The sequence below is a fragment of the Schistocerca cancellata genome, chromosome 11, assembly GCF_023864275.1.
Source record: "Schistocerca cancellata isolate TAMUIC-IGC-003103 chromosome 11, iqSchCanc2.1, whole genome shotgun sequence".
In the NCBI taxonomy this organism is placed as follows: Eukaryota; Metazoa; Arthropoda; class Insecta; order Orthoptera; family Acrididae; genus Schistocerca; species Schistocerca cancellata.
In genome coordinates this window covers 10,622,640-10,639,263 of record NC_064636.1, presented here as the reverse complement: position 1 = coordinate 10,639,263, position 16,624 = coordinate 10,622,640, and the positions used below count along the sequence as shown (strand labels likewise).

At 39.8% G+C, this 16,624-nt stretch overlaps 2 protein-coding genes across 3 annotated transcripts in view; one reads left to right on the top strand and one right to left on the bottom strand.

The window, feature by feature from the left end:
* The window catches only part of LOC126108818 (zinc finger protein zfp-1-like), a 112,758-nt gene extending 110,700 nt beyond the window's left edge, over window positions 1-2,058 (bottom strand). The window contains 1 exon segment of the mRNA XM_049914182.1: window positions 1,342-2,058. Coding sequence (XP_049770139.1) covers window positions 1,342-1,450 — 109 coding nt within the window. The 5' untranslated portion in view covers window positions 1,451-2,058.
* A 2-nt stretch (window positions 2,059-2,060) lies between these two features.
* Window positions 2,061-16,624, top strand: part of LOC126108724 (transcription initiation factor TFIID subunit 12-like) — a 54,336-nt gene continuing 39,772 nt past the window's right edge. Inside the window, exon 1 of one of the 2 annotated variants that reach the window (XM_049914056.1) lies at window positions 2,061-2,274. The gene's annotated coding sequence lies outside the window, so the exon portion shown is untranslated. Of the gene's footprint in view, window positions 2,343-16,624 lie in introns of both variants that reach the window. The other variant, XM_049914057.1, reaches the window with a different exon arrangement.

Below are 16,624 nucleotides of genomic sequence, written 5' to 3'. Positions count from 1 at the left end.
AAAGACCCTAAGAAAGACTGCAAACATGAAACAGTTGAATAAGTGTAGATTACATTGACTCAAACAAGAGATACCAATGAAAGATCAACAAACTAAACATTTAACTGAAGTTGCAATAGCACTGCAATTAAATATAGCAACTGAACAAGAGTATAATGGTGTAGCCTAAAATAATTATTATTTGAGCAACTAGTAACACTGCAAAGGCAGCAGTATACACCCAAAAAAAGGTCACACATTCTGGCAGCATTAACATAAATACAGTACCAATCACATAACATAAATATGTGCACCTGAATTTTCATAACAGACCATTCTTCAGAAATAGGTAAGTGAAGACACAGACACTTATCAGACATTATCTCCATAACCTTTACTGCATTAGGCCTTTCTTTTTCTCTGTAGTTGCATTTTAATGCACACCTCGAAATTACACCAATTAATTAATAATGAAATTACATATCGGAGTAGAGCAAATTCTCCTTACCTATTTAAATTCCTTCCTCAGGCATACAATCTCTTAATTAACACTTTTCTTGGTCTCATGATCCCAAATTAAGTGAGAAATATCCAATATATGATGTTAAATTGTTAGCAAATTACATAGGCCTACATGTTAAATCTAACGATTTTTCTCAAAGGCACTAATGAAGCAGTTGGTTATGATACCTATGCTCAATTTTGTCCAGTAATAGCGCAACAAATATTTTTGTTTCCAGCAGTCTTACATGTTTTCTTTCTAAAAGTGCTACAGTACCTCACGGCACTACATTTTTTGTTTCATGTAGGTAATAAATGTGTCATCCTCAACTATTCACAGTTCTTAGAAAACTATTCAACTAACGTTGATGAGTCCTTTCTATAGGCCCTGAAATTATTCTTTGTTATGTAGGTTAGGTAATGCTATGAAGAAGAAAAAAAATCCAGCAAAGCAGAGTTTCTCAAGAGAGATTCTTGGAATGATGCTACTGTAAGGCATAGGCCTTATAATTCCACTGCAGGCCCCTTCAACAGCAAAATCTGGACAAGAAAGTACTCTAAAATATTCGTCATAGCACGAACTTCTGTAAATATCCTGCAGTTTTTTTCACTTCATCCCTCATTAACACAGACAGTAGTTCCACGACATTATGTAGTTAATAACTGACTTAACTGCTTTTGACACAAAATGCATCAGAGTTAGTAGCACGAAGCAAATTCAAAAAACAAAGGATAATAAATGGATAAATCCGAACACTGTTTGTTTACACTCTCATGTGGACAGCGTTGAGGTTATGTTAGCGCATATGTCCTCCGCACAAGCACAGCGTATACAAAGGTATTTACGCGACTAAAACTCACCCTGATGTACCGCCACAGTGCATCCTTGACCATCACAGTAGACGAGTGGGTTTTCAGCCCACCCTCTCTCATCTGAACAAACACAGCACCCCCCTACCATCTCCTTCATGCTTGTCTGGTCTGCACCTTGCTGTGTTAGCCCATTGTCTCGTCCGCCCTTCTTTTTCCGCCGTCCTCCAGCGCCCTTGCCCTTTCGTGTCTCATTTTGACCCCGCGTCTTGGATGTGCCTTCGTCGAACAAAAGGCTCGTTTCGAAAAGTCACCTCATCCCGGGGCCTTCTTGTATAACCCGGTCTCGAGGGGAGTCCGAGCCAGATGCCACGCTTGCTGAGCTCTCCTATCCGCGTAAGAGTTGTACAATTTGTAAATTATTAATTCCCTTTTAGCTACAGCAGAAAACGGAAAAGTATGAAATAAACAGTAAGAGTGATGTGAGCTTCCAACCGTGGTGAACAGGTCAATTCTGGCCTTCTCTGTAGTACCGTTGCGACAGACGTCTCGTCTTCAACGGTGTTTACTAACGGAATCCTCCCTCACTAATCAGTTCACGTAAATATTGACGAATTCACCATTTTACGCTCCACACTTTCGCCTTTCCAAACACAATAAGAATTGTACGCGAGCAAAACACTATCGCGCATGCGCGTTGGCGGGATAGTTACTCGATCAAAGATGCGCTGCCGACTTTCTCTTTTATACCGACCTCCATAGAAAGCTAAGTAGCCCCGTAATACTTCTATTTTTCTTCAACAAGTGTATCAGATCAATGTCTACAGTACCAAATACCACCTACCATATATAAGAACAAGTCAGTCAGTCATAAAACTAAATTTTGTTCACACTTAGACTTACCGGCGTGGTCTTCTGTAGCGAAGCATTATCTTTGATTGATGAGCTTTGGGACGCTAACATAGAAGACAACGATAGTAAAACGTAGGTATAAGTTTTGAGCAAAAAATTGGAAGTCGTTTTTCATTCAACAGTCTATCTTGTCGACACTGGTGAGGAAACTACATACTTTAACTAGTGTGTCATGGCAGTGGCTATAATGTTTCAGTAAATATTTCGTTTCCGAGGCTACATACTCCCTAAAATTTTAGACGCAGCAGAATGATAAACATACTATTCCGTACAAAATACAAAGCATTCGTTGAAATATCAGATTTTCAAAAGGCTTTGCAACCACGTCTGTAGTTTTCAGTTAAGTTCATTGTGTTTTTAATTGAAACAATTGCTCATTTACCGTCTCATATATTACAACATTCGTAAAATTGTACTTACGAGTGAAACGTTATCACACGAACATAATAGTTTAAATGCAGTAAATTTCAATATATCATGCTCCCTTTTAGTTTAATCCCGAGGAAGATCATTATTAAATATGAAGCATCATCTGTGCTTTGCAAAGGAAGTTTTTACTTTGACGTGTTGTGAAAGCTGCACGTGTTTACTGCAATACCGGTATCTTACAAAGAGTGAAAGTTTAGCTCTGAACTAAGTTTTTAGACGTAGACAAACTATCACTGAAAAGTAGTAGGCAATTTGAAATAAGTCTTTCATGGTCAGTATTTGTGAAATTTAAATGTATTAAATATATAATAATATAATGTATTGGAAATGTATGTGTCAGAAATACAACTTATATCTTTGGGGTGTGGTGCCCACTGCTAATAGATTCATGATGATGACTTGGAATCCTTGGGGGTCAATCCTTAATACATACCCACACAAGGTAGAAGTTACAGATGCTTGAAGTAGAAATAAAGGAGACTTGAGTGCTATGTTCTTTCTGTTATATCTGATAGTTATTGTTCCATAAGTCACATTTATGGTTAACATTAGGAGAATTTTTATGTTGCTTTGTGCTGGTCACTTACAGGCTCTTTTCTGTAAAAATGACTATTTCCATTCAAGAATTCCTCTTATGGTATGAGAGCTGTAGTTGAGGAGAAACATCTTTAATCTACATTTCAAAACATATATTTCATTGCAGGTTAATGCATATCTTTTTCCTTTTAGTGTTGCTGTTGGAATTATCTATGTTAATCGCACTCACACATGGCGTTTTGATGGTAAATTCTGTGAGGGGAAAAATTGTATAGTGAGATTAGTCCAGTAGTCCCAGATGCTTAAAGAGATGTGTATGAGATGTTTGTCTGTGTGCCCCACACACATTTCAAATTACTTTCTTTTCTGCAATGAATACTTTTTGCATAAGCAAGGAGTTCCCCAGAATATTATCCCATAAGACAACAGTCCCCCCCATGAACCATGGACCTTGCCGTTGGTGGGGAGGCTTGCGTGCCTCAGCGATACAGATGGCCGTACCGTAGGTGCAACCACAACGGAGGGGTATCTGTTGAGAGGCCAGACAAACATGTGGTTCCTGAAGAGGGGCAGCAGCCTTTTCAGTAGTTGCAGGGGCAACAGTCTGGATGATTGACTGATCTGGCCTTGTAACATGAACCAAAACGGCCTTGCTGTGCTGGTACTGCGAACGGCTGAAAGCAAGGGGAAACTACAGCCGTAATTTTTCCCGAGGACATGCAGCTCTACTGTATGATTAAATGATGATGGCGTCCTCTTGGGTAAAATATTCCGGAGGTAAAATAGTCCCCCATTCGGATCTCCGGGCGGGGACTACTCAAGAGGACATCGTTATAAGGAGAAAGAAAACTGGCGTTCTACGGATCGGAGCGAGGAATGTCAGATCACTTAATCGGGCAGGTAGGTTAGAAAATTTAAAAAGGGAGATGGATAGGTTAAAGTTAGATATAGTGGGAATTAGTGAAGTTCGGTGGCAGGAGGAACAAGACTTTTGGTCAGGTGATTACAGGGTTATAAATACAAAATCAAATAGGGGTAATGCAGGAGTAGGTTTAATAATGAATAAAAAAATAGGAGTGCGGGTTAGCTACTACAAACAGCATAGTGAACGCATTATTGTGGCCAAGATAGATATGAAGCCCACACCTACTACAGTAGTACAAGTTTATATGTCAACTAGCTCTGCAGATGACGAAGAAATTGAAGAAATGTATGATGAAATAAAAGAAATTATTCAGATAGTGAAGGGAGACGAAAATTTAATAGTCACGGGTGACTGGAAATCGTCAGTAGGAAAAGGGAGAGAAGGAAACATAGTAGGTGAATATGGATTGGGGGGAAGGAATGAAAGAGGAAGCAGTCTTGTAGAATTTTGCACAGAGCATAACTTAATCATAGCTAACACTTGGTTCAAGAATCATGAAAGGAGGCTGTATACATGGAAGAAGCCTGGAGATACTGACACGTTTCAGATAGATTATATAATGGTAAGACAGAGATTTAGGAACCAGGTTTTAAATTGTAAGACATTTCCAGGGGCAGATATGGATTCTGACCACAATCTATTGGTTACGAACTGCAGATTGAAACTGAAGAAACTGCAAAAAGGTGGGAATTTAAGGAGATGGGACCTGGATAAACTGAAAGAACCAGAGGTTGTAGAGAGTTTCAGGGAGAGCATTAGGGAACAATTGACAGGAATGGGGGAAAGAAATACAGTAGAAGAAGAATGGGTAGCCTTGAGGGATGAAGTGGTGAAGGCAGCAGATGATCTAGTAGGTAAAAAGACGCGGGCTAATAGAATTCCTTGGGTAACAGAAGAAAAATTGAATTTAATTGATGAAAGGAGAAAATATAAAAATGCAGTAAATGAAGCAGGCAAAAAGGAATATAAACGTCTCAAAAATGAAATCGACAGGAAGTGCAAAATGGCTAAGCAGGGATGGCTAGAGGACAAATGTAAGGATGTAGAGGCTTATCTCACTAGGGGTAAGATAGATACTGCCTACAGGAAAATTAAAGAGACCCTTGGAGAGAAAAGAACCACTTGTATGAATATCAAGAGCTCAGATGGCAACCCAGTTCTAAGCAAAGAAGGGAAAGCAGAAAGGTGGAAGGAGTATATAGAGGGTTTATACAAGGGCGATGTACTTGAGGACAATACTATGGAAATGGAAGAGGATGTAGATGAAGATGAAATGGGAGATAAGATACTGCGTGAAGAGTTTGACAGAGCACTGAAAGACCTGAATCAAAACAAGGCCCCAGGAGGAGACAACATTCCATTAGAACTACTGATGGCCTCAGGAGAGCCAGTCATGACAAAACTCTACCATCTGGTGAGCACGATGTATGAGACAGGCGAAATACTCTCAGACTTTAAGAAGAATATAATAATTCCAATCCCAAAGAAAGCAGGTGTTGACAGATGTGAAAGTTACTGAACTATCAGTTTAATAAGTCACAGCTGCAAAATACTAACGCGAATCCTTTACAGACGAATGGAAAAACTGGTAGAAGCCGACCTCGGGGAAGATCAGTTTGGATTCCGTAGAAATGTTGGAACACGTGAGGCAATACTGACCTTACGACTTATCTTGGAAGAAAGATTAAGAAAAGGCAAACCTACGTTTCTAGCATTTGTAGACTTAGAGAAAGCTTTTGACAATGTTGACTGGAATACTCTCTTTCAAATTCTGAAGGTGGCAGGGGTAAAATACAGGGAGCAAAAGGCTATTTACAATTTGTACAGAAACCAGATGGCAGTTGTAAGAGTCGAGGGGCATGAAAGGGACGCAGTGGTTGGGAAAGAAGTGAGACAGGGTTGTAGTCTCTCCCCGATGTTATTCAATCTGTATATTGAGCAAGCAGTAAAGGAAACAAAAGAAAAATTCGGAGTAGGTATTAAAATTCATGGAGAAGAAGTAAAAACTTTGAGGTTCGCCTATGACATTGTAATTCTGTCAGAGACAGCAAAGGACTTGGAAGAGCAGTTGAACGGAATGGACAGTGTCTTGAAAGGAGTATATAAGATGAACATCAACAAAAGCAAAAAGAGGATAATGGAATGTAGTCAAATTAAGTCGGGTGGTGCTGAAGGAATTAGATTAGGAAATGAGACACTTAAAGTAGTAAAGGAGTTTTGCTATTTAGGGAGTAAAATAACTGATGATGGGCGAAGTAGAGAGGATATAAAATGTAGACTGGCAATGGCAAGGAAAGCGTTTCTCAAGAAGAGGAATTTGTTAACATCGAGTATAGATTTAAGTGTCAGGAAGTCGTTTCTGAAAGTATTTGTATGGAGTGTAGCCATGTATGGAAGTGAGACATGGACGATAACTAGTTTGGCCAAGAAGAGAATAGAAGCTTTCGAAATGTGTTGCTACAGAAGAATGCTGAAGATAAGGTGGGTAGATCACGTAACTAATGAGGAGGTATTGAATAGGATTGGGGAGAAGAGAAGTTTGTGGCACAACTTGACTAGAAGAAGGGATCGGTTGGTAGGACATGTTTTGAGGCATCAAGGGATCACAAATTTAGCATTGGAGGGCAGTGTGGAGGGTAAAAATCGTAGAGGGAGACCAAGAGATGAATACACTAAGCAGATTCAGAAGGATGTAGGTTGCAGTAGATACTGGGAGATGAAGAAGCTTGCACAGGATAGAGTAGCATGGAGAGCTGCATCAAACCAGTCTCAGGACTGAAGACCACAACAACAAGACAACAGTGAATAAAAATATGCAAAATATGTTAACTCACTTCCTAAAGTTATTCTTATGCCAGAATTATCCAGACTTAAATGTTTTAACAGTGTTATGGCTTTTTTTTTTTTTTTCATCAGTATTCACACATAAGAAGTTGAAACTTTCTTCTCAGTTTATTATTTCTTGTTTGTATGTTATTTGATTATTAGGAACTGGGACATTTTGGCCAAAGCAAACCTGGAATGGCTGTTTTTTTCCAATGTTTAAAGCTACCCCATTTGTGCGAAACCAGTCATTATTTTTATGTTAAATACTTCCTGACTTGTTCCACACTCTCAAGAATCATCTCATGTTTGGGATGGAATGAAAACTGAATCTATTCTAATTAACTTTCAGAAGAACATTATTTAGGTTACTGTTTCTTTATAATTGCTTGCTTTTTCAGCTTCAGAACAATGCTTGTATCATCTGCAAACAGCGCTAATTCTGTCTTCTGATTCCAATAAAATGCTAGCTCATTAACATGAACAGAGAACAGTAAGGGCCCAATAATCGAACACAGTGGGACCCCGATTGTAATTTCTACCCGTGCGGACAATGTATCGTTCCTCTTTGTATTACACTAATGGTCTAGGCCAAGTTCCTGCAGTCTGTTTCTTAAATAACTACTTATTCCGTAAGAACTTAATTTCTATAAGAGACTGTCGCAATCGCCCAGCTCTATAGTAGAGTGGTGGCTCATTGGCTTGTATGCGGAGTACCCAGGTTCAATTCCTGGTACTGTTTGGGATTTTTCCTCGGCGGTGGTGGTGGTGGTGGTGGTGGTGGTGGTGGTGGAGGAGGAGGGGGAGGGGGTGGGGGAGACCAGGGGTGCATTCGTAATTGTGCTGTCAGCTGAGAAACTACTCAAGTGAGGTGTGGTGACTCAAAATGTCTGCCAAACTGGCAATGGCCAGGAGAGTGATGTGGTAGCCGCGTTGCCCGTCCAAATGGTGTCTTCGGCAGGGGATGACACTGCAGTCCATACCGAATGATGCGGCAAAGCCTTAGCGTTTTAATTTTGTGATTGACACAATAGAGTTCCATTACTAAGTTACAGAAGGTCCAGACTGGTGATATTTTATTCTGTATCCATAGGGTCTGTAATAGAACAGTCCTTTTGAAATCCAGCCTATGAGTCATTACATATCCCATTATTACTCAGGTGGGTTGCAATATTCTTTTACATTAGCTAATCAGAAATTTTGAAAAATAATGTAAGGAATGAGACTGGCTAATATTTACTGACATCTGTGGAGTCACATTTTTCTGTAGAGGTGCTTAACAGTGGCATATTTTGATATGTCTGAGAAGAAGACCTGAACTATTATCACGTTCCACATATGACTGAGAACATAGCAGATTAGAGAGATACGAGCTTTTAGTGTCTTGGAGATTTCGTCAACTTCGTATGGACTTTTACTTTGTAGGTTCACGATTATTGTCCTTGATCCAGATGTGGACGTGTGACTGATTGTCATTTACTGAATCTCAACTTTATCGATTCTCCAGTGTAGGCCAACTATTTTGCTTTCACCTCTGAAACAATTTTTGACATACTTTTTTAAAGAATCTGTTGAATATCTCCTACTTTTCGACACTTACATTGCTACTACTCTCTATAGTAGAAATACTGTCATCTTCTAAGACCTGTTCCCTTGACTTTTAACAGTATTCCGTGTCGATTTGATTATGTTGTCTGATCTACAATTTTCTGGGACGATGTAATGTAGCAGTTGGATTGGGTGTACTTAATTCGATGGAGATTTAATGTTGTTCTACTTGTTATTTTATCTGTAAATTACTTGGAGCACTGTCTGAGTAAGAATGACCTGCCTTCCATAGGGGTGGAGATGCCTTCCACAGGAGTGGAGATAGGGTGAAAATGGGGTGACGTGTGAGCATAACACCGAAAGGTCACCGAGTGAGGTGGCGCATTGGTTAGCACACTGGACTCGCATTCGGGAGGACGACCGTTCAATCCCGCGTCCCGTACTCCCGATTTAGGTTTTCCGTCGATTTCCCCAAATCGCTCCAGGCAAATGCCGGGATGGTTCCTCTGAAAGGGGATGGCCGACTTCCTTCCCTAATCCGATGACCTCGGACTTTGGTCTCTTCGCCTAAACAAACCGACCCCACTGAAGGGTCTACAGCAGATTCGACCTAATTTTTGTATTCGTTACTTACTATTGTTATGAAAGTACCGTGGACAGTTTACATGTGCCTGCGTGCTTAGAGGTGGGGGTGTGGATGAGAAGCCACAATATATAAACATATTCAATAAGATTGATATTAGTATTGAATCAATAGTTTGAGGGTAACAGTGTTTCAGCCCAGGTGTGTTTCAGCAATACCTCCGTAGTACCCCAACGACTGAGGGTGTGGTAAGAAGGGGTGACATAAAAGCATAAGTAGGAGATGCCTGAAGAAATTTCAAGAAAATTTGGTATATACAAAACGGAGTTCCATACCATAATCAGTAAAATTGAAATCCTTATAAGATTGCTTTGGTGTCTGTCTGCCTCCTGCCTGTGTGTCTGTTAAGAACCCTTTTTTTTTTTTCAGGAATGGTAAGCGTGTCAAATTGAAATTTATGGCAGATACTAATATTCACGGTTCCTCGGTGGTGCCAAAAATTAAAGCTCTTAAGTCAATACAATTAAGAGATATGGCCATTTGTGTTACATATTTTGATATTAGCAAACACACTCGTCGAAACCTGTAGGGTATGCCCCATTGACCTAGAACAATGAAATTTGGCAAGAACTGAGGATTCGCAGTACAAGTAAACAAAAACATCGAAAAATTGTTAAACTGTAATTATATAACAGAATATATCTTTTTGCTTTTAGAGCTTACATTGCATTCATCATCCATCAAAAGCTTATGAGGAACATATTACTGCATGTAATCGTAAGATGTAGGTTGTATTATTTTTGAAAGTAAATAAAAAATATTTTATTAAATTTTCTATTTCTAAATGTATAAGCTGAAGTCCACATCTCTTTGTAGAGATTTTAATATAGTATTGGAATTCCTGGGAGTAATATCTTGCCATTATCAATATAGATAACATCTCGATTCCAGGAGGGAGGAGGATTAACTGTCAGTGTACGCAATTAAGTTTTTACGGAATCCTTACCACGTAAATCCTACTTGCACGTGGCCAGTTTTTATAATAAAAGTAGTGTGGGCGTAAGATAACTCTGCTACTCGCAGGGATTAGGATGTGGATGAGAGGGGAGGGTTAAATGTAAAACTGTTGAAAATGATGTAACATCCTCCCTGGGTACTGCGGAGTAAAAGAGCAAAGAGTGAGACGTGTGCGCAATGTGTGTGACATACACAAATACGTATGAAACTGGTGGTAAAAAGCTAGCTGAGGTATGTAGTAACAAACTCGGCCAAGTCACTAAAGGCGTTCTTTTCTGAATGAAAAACCTCTATAGACAAAACAGTGATTGGACACAAATGTTTTTCTTTCATAGTTGCAGCATTAATGGTGTATTAGAGTTCTACGGAGGGACACAGATTCATAATGAACCCTGTTTTTTTTTCTTTTTTAAGTTTTGACTTGACAATTTTTGTTAATATATATGTTGTTGTTGTTGTTGTTGTTGTTGTTGTGGTCTTCAGTACTGAGACTGGTTTGATGCAGCTCTCCATGCTACTCTATCCTGTGCAAGCTCCTTCATCTCCCAGTACCTACTGTAACCTACATCCTTCTGAATCTGCTTAGTGTATTCATCTCTTGGTCTCCCTCTACGATTTTTACCCTCCACGCTGCCCTCCAATGCTAAATTTGTGATCCCTCGATGCCTCAGAATATGTCCTACCAACCGATCCCTTCTTCTGGTCAAGTTGTGCCACAAACTTCTCTTCTCCCCAATCCTATTCAATACCTCCTCATTAGTTATGCGATCTACCCATCTAATCTTCAGCATTCTTCTGGAGCACCACATTTCAAAAGCTTCTATTCTCTTCTTGTCCAAACTATGTATCGTCCATGTTTCACTTCCATACATGGCTACACTCCATACAAATACTTTCAGAAATGACTTCCTGACACTTAAATCTATACTCGATGTTAACAAATTTCTCTTCTTCAGAAACGCTTTCCTTGCCATTGCCAATCTACAGTTTATATCCTCTCTACTTCAACCATCATCAGTTATTTTGCTCCCCAAATAGCAAAACTCCTGTACTACTTTAAGTGTCTCATTTCCTAATCTAATTGCCTCAGCACCACTCGACTTAATTTGACTACATTCCATTATCCTCGTTTTGCTTATGTTGATGTTCATCTTATATCCTCCTTTCAAGACACTGTCCATTCCGTTCAACTGCTCATCCTAGTCCTTTGCTGCCTCTGACAGAATTATGATGTCATCGGCGAACCTCAAAGTTTTTATTTCTTCTCTATGGATTTTAATACCTACTCCAAATTTTTCTTTTGTTTACTTCACTGCTTGCTCAATATACAGATTGAATAACATCGGGGAGAGACTACAACCCTGTCTCACTCCCTTCCCAACCACTGCTTCCCTTTCATGTCCCTCGACTCTTACAACTGTCATCTGGTTTCTGTACAAATTGTAAATAGCCTTTTGCTCCCTGTATTTTACTCCTGCCACCTTCAGAATTTGAAAGAGAGTATTCCAGTCAACATTGTCAAAAGCTTTCTCTAAGTCTATAAATGCTAGAAACGTAGGTTTGCTCTTCCTTAATCTAGCTTCTAAGATAAGTCGTAGGGTCTGTATTGCCTCATGTGTTCCAACATTTCTACGGAATCCAAACTGATCTTCCCCGAGGTCGGCTTCTACTAGTTTTTCCATTCGTCTGTAAAGAATTCGCGTTAGTATTTTGCAGCTGTGACTTATTAAACTGATAGTTCGCTAATTTTCACATCTGTCAACACCTGCTTTCTTTGGGATTGGAATTATTATATTCTTCTTGAAGTCTGAGGGTATTTCACCTGTTTCATACATCTTGCTCACCAGATGGTAGAGTTTTGTCAGGACTGGCTCTCCCAAGGCCGTCAGTAGTTCCAATGGAATATTGTCTACTCTGGGGGCCTTGTTTCAACTCGGGTCTTTCAGTGCTCTGTCAAACTCTTCACGCAGTATCATATCTCCCATTTCATCTTCATCTACATCCTCTTCCATTTCCATAATATTGTCCTCAAGTAAATCGTCCTTGTATAGACCCTCTATATACTCCTTTCACATTTCTGCTTTCCCTTCTTTGCTTAGAACTGGGTTTCCATCTGAGCTCTTGATATTCATACAAATGGTTCTCTTTTCTCCAAAGGTCTCTTTAATTTTCCTGTAGGCAGTGTCCTTCTTACCCCTAGTGAGATAAGCCTCTACATCCTTACATATGTCCTCTAGCCATGCCTGCTTAGCCATTTTGCACTTCCTGTCAATCTCATTTTTCAGACATCTGTATTCCTTTTTGCCTGCTTCATTTACTGCATTTTTATATTTTCTCCTTTCATCAATTAAATTCAATATTTCTTCTGTTACCCAAGGACTTCTACTAGCCCTCGTCTTTTTACCTACTTTATCCTCTGCTGCCATCACTACTTCATCCCTCAAAGCTACCCATTCTTCTTCTACTGTTTTTCTTCCCCCAATTCCTGTCAATTGTTCCCTTGTGCTCTCCCTGAAACTCTCTACAACCTCTGGTTCTTTCAGTTTATCCAGGTCCCATCTCCTTAAATTCCCACCTTTTTGCAGTTTCTTCAGTTTTAATCTACAGTTCACAACCAATAGATTGTGATCAGAGTCCACATCTGCCCCTGGAAATGTCTTACAATATAAAACCTGATTCCTAAATCTCTGTCTTACCATTATATAATCTATCTGAAACGTGTCAGTATCTCCAGGCTTCTTCCATGTATACAACCTTCTTTTATGATTCTTGAACCAAGTGTTAGCTATGATTAAATTGTGCTCTGTGCAAAATTCTACGAGATGGCTTCCTCTTTCATTTTTTAGCTCCAGTCCATATTCACCTACTACGTTTCCTTCTCTCCCTTTTCCTACTACCGAAATCAGTCACCCGTGACTATTAAATTTTCGTCACCCTTCACTATGTGAATTATTTCTTTTATTTCATCATACATTTCTTCAATTTCTTCGTCATCCGGAGAGCTAGTTGGCGTATAAACTTGTACTGCTGTAGTAGGTGTAGGCTTCGTATCTATCTTGGCCACAATAATGCGTTCACTATGCTGTTTGTAGTAGCTTACCCGCACTCCTATTTTTTTGTTCTTTATTAAACCCACTCCTGCATTACCCCTATTTGATTTTGTTTTTATAACCCTGTATTCACCTGACCAGAAGTCTTGTTCCTCCTGCCACCGAACTTCACTAATTCCCACTATATCTGACTTTAACCTATCCATTTCCCTTTTTAAATTTTCTAACCTACCTGCCCGATTAAGGGATCTGACATTCCACACTCCGATCCGTAGAACACGAGTTTTCTTTCTCATGATAACGACATCCTCATGAGTAGCCCCCGCCCGGAGATTCGAATGGGGGACTATTTTACCTCCGGAATATTTTACCCAAGAGGACGCCATCATCATTTAATCATACAGTAAATTGCATGCCCTCAGGAAAAATTACAGCCGTAGTTTCCCCTTGCTTTCAGCCGTTCGCAGTACCAGCACAGCAAGGCCGTTTTGGTTATTGTTACAAGGCCAGATCAGTCAATCATCCAGACTGTTGCCCCTGCAACTACTGAAAAGGCTGCTGCCCCTCTTCAGGAACCACACGTTTGTCTGGCCTCTCAACAGATACCCCTCCATTGTGGTTGCACCTACGGTATGGCTATATGTATCGCTGAGGCACGCAAGCCTCCCCACCAACGACAAGGTCCATGGTTCATGGGGGGATGGTTAATATATATATTAGAGGGAAACATTCCACGTGGGATAAATATATCTAAAAACAAAGATGATGTAACTTACCAATCGAAAGCGTTGGTACGTTGATAGACACACAAACACACACACTAAATTCAAGCTTTCGCAACCCACGGTTGCTTCATCAGGACTGGGGGAAGGAGAGAGAAAGACGAAAAGATGGGGGTTTTAAGGGAGAGGGTAAGGAGTCATTCCAATCCCGGGAGCGGAAAGACTTATCTTAGGGGGGGAAAAAGGACAGGTATACAGTCGCACAAACACTCATATCCATCTGCACATATACAGACACAAGCAGACATTTCATGATATGAATACGATTGAACCCAACAATTACATATACAGGGTGTTAGAAAAAGTTACGGCCAAACTTTCAGGAAACATTCCTCACACACAAATAAAGAAAATATGTTATACGGACATGTGTCTGGAAATGCTTAATTTCCATGTTAGAGCTCATTTTAGTTCTTCCACCTACGCTCAATGGAGCACGTTATCACGATTTCATACGGGATACTCTACCTGTGCTGCTATAACATGTGCCTTTACAAGTACGACACAACATGTGGTTCACGCACGTTGGAGCTCCTGCACATTTCAGTCGAAGTGTTGGTACACCTCTCAACAACAGATTCGCTGACCGATGGATTTGTAGAGGCGGACCAATTCCATGGCCTCCACGCTCTCCTCTCCTCAACCCTCTTGACTTTCATTTATGGGGGCATTTGAAAGATCTTGTCTACGCAACCCCGGTACCAAATGTAGAGACTCTTCGTGCTCGTATTGTGGACGGCTGTGATACAATACGCTATTCTCCAGGGCTGCATCAGCGCATCAGGGATTCCGTGCGACGGAGGGTGGATGCACGTATCCTCGCTAACGGAGGACATTTTGAACATTTCCTGTAACAAAGTGTTTGAAGTCATGCTGGTACGTTCTGTTGCTGTGTGTTTCCATTCCATGATTAATGTGATTTGAAGAGAAGTAATAAAATGAGCTCTAACATGTAAAATAAGTGTTTCTGGGCACATGTCCACATAACGTATTTTCTTTCTTTGTGTGTGAGGAATGTTCTCCGAAAGTTTGGCCGTACCTTTTTGTAACACCCTGTCCTCTCTCTCTCTCTCTGTCTGTCTCTGTCTAAATTCCAAAATCTTCAGAAAAGTAATAAATAAAGTGACATTGCAATTACTTTCCTTTATATTTAAAAAAAAAAAAGCATTTCATCATAAATTGGATGATGGCATAGGGTCTCTCTCCATTCCATTCCATTCACATGTGGGAAGAATGATTGTTTGATGCCTTTGTGCATGCTGTAATTATTATAATCTTGTTCTTATTGTACATATGAGAGTGATATGTAGGAAGTTGTAGTATATTCCTAGAGCTTTCATTTAAAGCTGGTTCTTGAAACTTTGTTAGGAGACATTCTCAGGTTAGTTTATGCCTATCTTCGAGAATGCCAGTTCAGTTTCTTCAGCATCTGTGTAACTCTCTCCCACGGGTCAAACAAACCTGTGACCATTTATGTTGCCTTCTCTGCATACGTTCAATATCCACTGCTTGGTACAGTCCCACACACTTGAGCAGTATTCTAGAATGTCATGTGAGTGATTTAAAGCAGTCTCCTTTGTAGACTGATTGCACTTCTCCAGTATTCCATCAATAAACCAAAGTCTACCACCTGCTTTACCCATAACTGAGCCTATGTGATAATTTCACTTCACATCCCTGCAAAGTGTTACACCCAGGTACGTGTGTGAGTTGGCCAATTCCTGATATTGTAGACATAGGATACTACGTTCTTTCATTTTTCTTTGTTACCATCAATTTCAGTTCCTGTCTCATTTCCGAGTGACTGGAAACTAACTTTGTCACCGAGAACCTTTATATACAACCAGAATTTCTTTGAGTTTTCTAAAAGATCACTTGACAATATTCTGATATGGTAATCATTGAAGGCATTACAAATTGCTCTCTTGACAGCCAAATGTGTTTCATTCAGCATCTCTGCATTTATAGCTGTGTGCTTTGTTTTACACCTATTGTGCAGTACTCTCTGTTTCTGTAAAAGTTTCTTTACAGTGGCTGTACACCATGGGGGTTCCCTTACATTATGGACTGTTTTTCTGCATACATATCTGTCCTGTACATGGTCATATATTCTTTTAAACTTGAGCTAGAGTTCCTCTACATCTTCCTGACATGTGCTGAAAGTTTCAAATTTCTCATAGAGGTACAAAACTATTGATTTTTTATCTAGTTTACTGAACATGTGTACCTTTCTGCACGTTTTAGTTGTCCTTTGGACTTTCATAATTATTGTTGCCACAACCACATCATGTTCACAGATACCAGTTTTGATGTGGACTTCCTCAGAGAGGTCAGGTCTATTTGTTGCCATTAGATCCAATATATTTCCATTGTGAGTGAGGTTTTAACTATCTGTTCTAGAGAAGGCATTTAATAATGTTTCACATCATGTTTTGTGGTAAGAAGTCTGAGGATACAGACAAATGAAACATTATAAGTTTAGAGAATATACATTACAAACAGCTAGAGTTTGCTATACGCTCTGACTCAAAGATTGTTGCTGGACAGAGCCGATTACAAATTGACTGCTCGCACAACTCGGAGCATTCTGTTGCACGACCGAGAATTTGGTGCATGACGAAGAAAAGGCTGATTTTGATGCCTATTCTTGCTTCACCTCATAGTGATATACTTCTACTTTAAACTGACTATGGAAATTCATTTTCGTCAATTTTTGGACTTCGCTGTT